The following is a 6,705-nucleotide window of genomic DNA, read 5'->3' as shown; positions in this document are numbered from 1 at the left end:
GGTGTACTATATACACATGGGGGGCAGTGTACTATATACACATGGGGGCAGTGTACTATATACACATGGGGGGCAGTGTACTATATACACATGGGGGCAGTGTACTATATACACATGGGGGGCAGTGTACTATATACACATGGGGGGAGGTCAGGTGTGGTGCCTCCTCCCCCGCCCCCCTCTCTCTCAGGGTCTCCCATTGGCCCGGACGGCGCATCCTTCCTCCGCTGATGTCACTGCTCTTGGAGGAAGTGAGCGCCGCATCCTCTGCTGCGGGAGAGGAGAGCGGAGACCGGAGAGGAGAGCGGAGAGCTGCGGGGCCGGTGACCGGAGAGGAGAGCGGAGAGCTGCGGGGCCGGTGACCGGAGAGGAGAGCTGCGGGGCCGGTGACCGGAGAGGAGAGCGGAGAGCTGCGGGGCCGGTGACCGGAGAGGAGAGCGGAGAGCTGCGGGGCCGGTGACCGGAGAGGAGAGCGGAGAGCTGCGGGGCCGGTGACCGGAGAGGAGAGCGGAGAGCTGCGGGGCCGGTGACCGGAGAGGAGAGCGGAGACCGGAGAGGAGAGCGGAGAGCTGCGGGGCCGGTGACCGGAGAGGAGAGCGGAGAGCTGCGGGGCCGGTGACCGGAGAGGAGAGCTGCGGGGCCGGTGACCGGAGAGGAGAGCGGAGAGCTGCGGGGCCGGTGACCGCCGTGTCCGGAGGAGGATGCTCCCGTGGCTCTGACCATGCTGCTGAAGGAGTACCGGATCTGCATGCCGCTGACGGTGGAGGAGGTAGGGGCCGCTGCAAGGGTTAATGTGTGTGTGTGGGGGGTTACTGTCCTGTAGTAACCCTTCATTGACTCAGGCTGACGTTAACCCCTTCACTGCTGCAGGGAATTCTGTTTTCTACAGTAACCCCTTACCTGCTGGGTGCATGTTGTACAATAACCCCTTCCCTGCTGGGCTCGTGCTCTACAGTAACCCCTTCCCTGCTGGGCTCGTGCTCTACAGTAACCCCTTCCCTGCTGGGCTCGTGCTCTACAGTAACCCCTTCCCTGCTGGGCTCGTGCTCTACAGTAACCCCTTCCCTGCTGGGCTCGTGCTCTACAGTAACCCCTTCCCTGCTGGGCTCGTGCTCTACAGTAACCCCTTCCCTGCTGGGCTCGTGCTCTACAGTAACCCCTTCCCTGCTGGGCTCGTGCTCTACCGTAACCCCTTCCCTGCTGGGCTCGTGCTCTACCGTAACCCCTTCCCTGCTGGGCTCGTGCTCTACCGTAACCCCTTCCCTGCTGGGCTCGTGCTCTACCGTAACCCCTTCCCTGCTGGGCTCGTGCTCTACCGTAACCCCTTCCCTGCTGGGCTCGTGCTCTACAGTAACCCCTTCCCTGCTGGGCTCGTGCTCTACAGTAACCCCTTCCCTGCTGGGCTCGTGCTCTACAGTAACCCCTTCCCTGCTGGGCTCGTGCTCTACAGTAACCCCTTCCCTGCTGGGCTCGTGCTCTACCGTAACCCCTTCCCTGCTGGGCTCGTGCTCTACCGTAACCCCTTCCCTGCTGGGCTCGTGCTCTACCGTAACCCCTTCCCTGCTGGGCTCGTGCTCTACCGTAACCCCTTCCCTGCTGGGCTCGTGCTCTACAGTAACCCCTTCCCTGCTGGGCTCGTGCTCTACAGTAACCCCTTCCCTGCTGGGCACGTGCTCTACAGTAACCCCTTCCCTGCTGGGTGCATGCTTGGGTGCATATAGAGGGTGAGGTGTGTGTGGGGGGCTTCTTCTAGGGCATCACATGGGGGGGGGAGCTGGGGCATTATGCATGCCTTGTATTTGTATAAGTGTCGCCCCCTCCACTGGGGCATTAACCCTCTCAGCTCCTCTTCGGTCAGATGTTGCTGTATGGATTGTAACCCTTGCACTGCTGGAATATTGCATTGCTTAGTTGTAGAAAGGAAGGCTGCTGGGGGTTATCAGCCATCACCAGTACATGGCTGGTCCAGACTGCAGGACGTACTGGTTCTGATGCCCGTCCTGGTGGGCCGATGCCCAGGGGGCAGCCGGGTACCTGATGATCCAGTGCTCTCAGCATTAGTGCCCGGAGCAGCAGGTACTGGCAGGATACAGCTGTAATGCCGCCCTATATCCTATCTGAGAGGTTGTCACAGCCCGCCCCTGGTGTGCTCCCTGTTATCAGCCCCTGACTGGTCTCCTGTGTGATCCTGCTGTCACGTCTGGGGGTGGAAGGGTTAATGGAGTTTGTCACCCAGAGGTGCTGAGCGTAGCGCAGTGAGGATGGAAGGGTTAATGGAGTCTGTCACCCAGAGGTGCTGAATGTAGTTTTAAAAGGAAAGGAAATCCAGCACCTCGTTGTTCTTGCTTGACAGTGTTTATTCCACAAACCAAATATACAGCGGTAAAAGAATCCTCAAAATACAAGCCCCAATGCGGTCTACGCGTTTCGAACCAGATGGTTCTTAATCATGACCTCCACAATAAATTTCCAACACAGTGTGTGTATATATATATAGGTGAACACAAGAATCCCTCCCCAGTAGACTGTCAGGGCGCTGCTGGTCCTCCCAGGAGTTGTAATCAGAAGTGCTGACAGAAATGTAAGTGCACAGAAACACATTTAAATTTAAAATCCAAAATGAGCCATTATGAACAGACATCCCATAACATTTAGTCCAGCAGGTAGGGAGGAGAGAGAAGACGGGACATGAATAAATATAAGGAAACATCCAAAAATCCGCTCCGTCTGAACACTCCTCTGTACCCGCTGGCTGCAATCTAATCCAGTTCATTCAGGCCATGTAATATTTTTCTTCAAAGTTGCAACAAGGTGTAGTTGTTAATGCTATTAGTAAATATACAGAAGTTCTTTTCTCAGATTTAGTCCTGCAGGGCTTCTGAATGTAGAGCGGTGAGGATGGAAGGGTTAATGGAGTCTGTCACCCGGGGGTGCTGAGCGTAGAGCGGTGAGGATGGAAGGGTTAATGGAGACTGTTACCCGGGGGTGCTGAGCGTAGAGCGGTGAGGATGGAAGGGTTAATGGAGACTGTTACCCGGGGGTGCTGAGCGTAGAGCGGTGAGGATGGAAGGGTTAATGGAGTCTGTCACCCGGGAATGCTGAGCGCTGCGCAGTTAGGATGGATCGGAAGGGTTAATGGAGTCTGTCACCCGGGGGTGCTGAGCGTAGCGCAGTTAGGATGGATCGGAAGGGTTAATGGAGTCTGTCACCCGGGGGTGCTGAGCGTAGCGCAGTTAGGATGGATCGGAAGGGTTAATGGAGTCTGTCACCCGGGGGTGCTGAGCGTAGCGCAGTTAGGATGGATCGGAAGGGTTAATGGAGTCTGTCACCCGGGGGTGCTGAGCGTAGCGCAGTTAGGATGGATCGGAAGGGTTAATGGAGTCTGTCACCCGGGGGTGCTCAGCGTAGCGCAGTTAGGATGGATCAGAAGGGTTAATTGAGTCTGTCACCCGGGGGTGCTGAGCGCAGCGCGGTAAGGATGAAAGGGTTAATGGAGTCTGTCGGACGGGGGTGCTGAGCGTAGCGAGGATGGAAGGGTTAATGTAGTCTGTCACCCGGGGGTGCTGAGCGCAGCGCGGTGAGGATGGAAGGGTTAATGGAGTCTCTCGGACGGGGGTGCTGAGCGTAGCGAGGATGGAAGGGTTAATGTAGTCTGTCACCCGGGGGTGCTGAGCGCAGCGCGGTGAGGATGGATCGGGGGCCGCCGGCTCATTCAGGCTCCGCTCTGCCATTCGGAATTTCAGGCAGAAAATATTAATGGAACAAACCATTCACAAAATGAATCCGGGAGCGGTCGCACAGAGCAGAGGATGCATTCACCTCCAGAGCAGAAATCAGTCATTAACCCTTCACATCCCTGATGCTCTGTATGGGAACATTTCAGTAATGATGCACAACACTACTTCCTCCTCTTCTGTGCGTATGGAGGGATGCACGGTACTACTTCCTCCTCTTCTGTGCGTATGGAGGGATGCACGGTACTACTTCCTCCTCTTACTGTGCGTATGGAGGGATGCACGGTACTACTTCCTCCTCTTACTGTGCGTATGGAGGGATGCACGGTACTACTTCCTCCTCTTACTGTGCGTATGGAGGGATGCACGGTACTACTTCCTCCTCTTACTGTGCGTATGGAGGGATGCACGGTACTACTTCCTCCTCTTACTGTGCGTATGGAGGGATGCACGGTACTACTTCCTCCTCTTACTGTGCGTATGGAGGGATGCACGGTACTACTTCCTCCTCTTACTGTGCGTATGGAGGGATGCACGGTACTACTTCCTCCTCTTCTGTGCGTATGGAGGGATGCACGGTACTACTTCCTCCTCTTACTGTGCGTATGGAGGGATGCACGGTACTACTTCCTCCTCTTACTGTGCGTATGGAGGGATGCACGGTACTACTTCCTCCTCTTACTGTGCGTATGGAGGGATGCACGGTACTACTTCCTCCTCTTACTGTGCGTATGGAGGGATGCACGGTACTACTTCCTCCTCTTCTGTGCGTATGGAGGGATGCACGGTACTACTTCCTCCTCTTACTGTGCGTATGGAGGGATGCACGGTACTACTTCCTCCTCTTACTGTGCGTATGGAGGGATGCACGGTACTACTTCCTCCTCTTACTGTGCGTATGGAGGGATGCACGGTACTACTTCCTCCTCTTACTGTGCGTATGGAGGGATGCACGGTACTACTTCCTCCTCTTACTGTGCGTATGGAGGGATGCACGGTACTACTTCCTCCTCTTACTGTGCGTATGGAGGGATGCACGGTACTACTTCCCCCTCTTTTATATATAATAGACAAATGCACAGGGCTGTTTATTGGGATCAGGATTGTGGTCAGGAGCAGCAGCTTCCTCAAGGATTGTGGACAGAAGTGGTAGCCTCCTGTAGATCTGAATGAGGATCGGTAACTCCCTTCTGGATTAATGTCAGGGGTGATGACTTCCTGCAGGATCCAGGGTCAGTAGTGGTCATTTCCTGCAGGATCGGGGTCAAGATCAGTAACTTCCTTCAGGATCAGGTTTAGGTGCTGTAACGTCCTTGCAGGATCAATGTAAGAATTGGTGATGCTGCAGGATTGAGGTCAGCAACAGTAACATTTTACTGAATCACTGTGAGTAGTGATAACTTCCTTCAGGATCGGGGTCAGGAGCAGCAGCTTCCTGCAGGATCGTGGTCAGGAGCAGCAGCTTCCTGCAGGATCGGGGTCAGGAGCAGCAGGATCGGAGTCAGGAGCAGCAGCTTCCTGCAGGATCAGAACTGATAATTTCTTGCATGATTAGGGTCAGTAGCTGTAACTTCCTCTAAGACTGTGGTTAAGAGCTGTAACGTGCTGCAGGATCAATGTCAGAAATGATAAATCCCTGAAGGATCGGGGTCAGGAGCAGTAATGTTTTGTAGGATTACTGTCAGGAGTAATAACCTTAACTTCTTGCGGGATTGGGTTCAGAAGCAGTAATTAAATGTAGGGTCAGGGCCAAACAAACTGTAGAAACATGGTCAGGAGGTGTAACTTCCTACAGGATCAGGAGCAGTAACTTCCTACAGGATAAGGAGCAGTAACTTCCTACAGGATCAGGGTCAGGACCAGTGACTCCCTGCAGGATCAGGCTCACAAGTGGTAACTTCCTGCAGGATCAGACTCCGAAATGGTAACCTCCTACAGGATCAGGAGCGGGAACTTCCTAAAGGATCAGGGTCTGGATCAGTGACTTTCTGGAGGAGCAGATTCACGAACGGTAACTTCCTACAGGATCAGGGTTAGTACCAGTGATTTGCTGCAGGAGCAGGCACCGAAGTGGTGACTCGCTTCCTGCAGGAGCAGGCACCGAAGTGGTGACTCGTATAATTTTGATCAGGAGGAGTAACTTAATGCAGTTTAGGGGACATTTAAAGGGCCATACACTATTTGATACATGTGGTGGAGATAATGAGTTGATTTCTTGGCCATTTTGTGGTGGAGCATGAACCTCTCTAGATGTTGGCTCCTCTGTGTTGTGGGCGCTGTGGTTTCCATCTGCAGCTTCCGCCATGTCTCGCCCCGATCGCCCCACCGTGTTTTCTGCGCAGCAATTGGTGCGATGATTAATGTGAGAGACTGACCGGACAGGAGATCCAATTATCTCTCCGCTCCCCCCACCGTCCTCTCAACTACTGTTACTTCATCCGGTGAACTGTGCGCTGCGACCAGAGCCCTGGGGCGAAGACGAGACCGGCGGCCATCCTCTGACTAACCTCTTCTGACAGTATGAGATCCTCGGCCCCGAACCAGCCGAGAGGAGAATTACACCCAGTATACAGGACAGGAGAAGTGGTACTGTGCAGTGTATATATATACAGAATAAGAGCAGATACTGAGGATTACACCCAGTATACAGGAGAAGTGGTACTGTGCAGTGTATATATATATATATATATATATATATATATATATATATACAGAATAAGAGCAGATACTGAGGATTACACCCAGTATACAGGACAGGAGAAGCTGTACTGTGCAGTGTATATATATACACAGAATAAGAGCAGATACTGAGGATTACACCCGGTATACAGGACAGGAGAAGTGGTACTGTGCAGTGTATATATATACACAGAATAAGAGCAGATACTGAGGATTACACCCAGTATACAGGAGAAGTGGTACTGTGCAGTGTATATATATACAGAATAAGAGCAGATACTGAGGATTACAC

The 6,705-nt window shown here is 53.5% G+C and overlaps 1 protein-coding gene across 2 annotated transcripts in view; it reads left to right on the top strand.

The window, feature by feature from the left end:
* Positions 1–234: 234 nt before the first annotated feature.
* PITPNC1 (phosphatidylinositol transfer protein cytoplasmic 1) overlaps positions 235–6,705 on the top strand; it is an 86,981-nt gene continuing 80,510 nt past the window's right edge. Inside the window, exon 1 of one of the 2 annotated variants that reach the window (XM_040437432.1) lies at positions 235–769. In XM_040437432.1, coding sequence (XP_040293366.1) covers positions 722–769 — 48 coding nt within the window. In that variant the 5' untranslated portion in view covers positions 235–721. The remainder of the gene's footprint in view (positions 770–6,705) is intronic. The other variant, XM_040437434.1, reaches the window with a different exon arrangement.

This window comes from Bufo bufo, chromosome 6 (assembly GCF_905171765.1).
Source record: "Bufo bufo chromosome 6, aBufBuf1.1, whole genome shotgun sequence".
NCBI lineage: Eukaryota > Metazoa > Chordata > Amphibia > Anura > Bufonidae > Bufo > Bufo bufo.
Note: the sequence above shows the minus strand (reverse complement) of the source record. Positions and strands in the feature narration are given on the sequence as shown.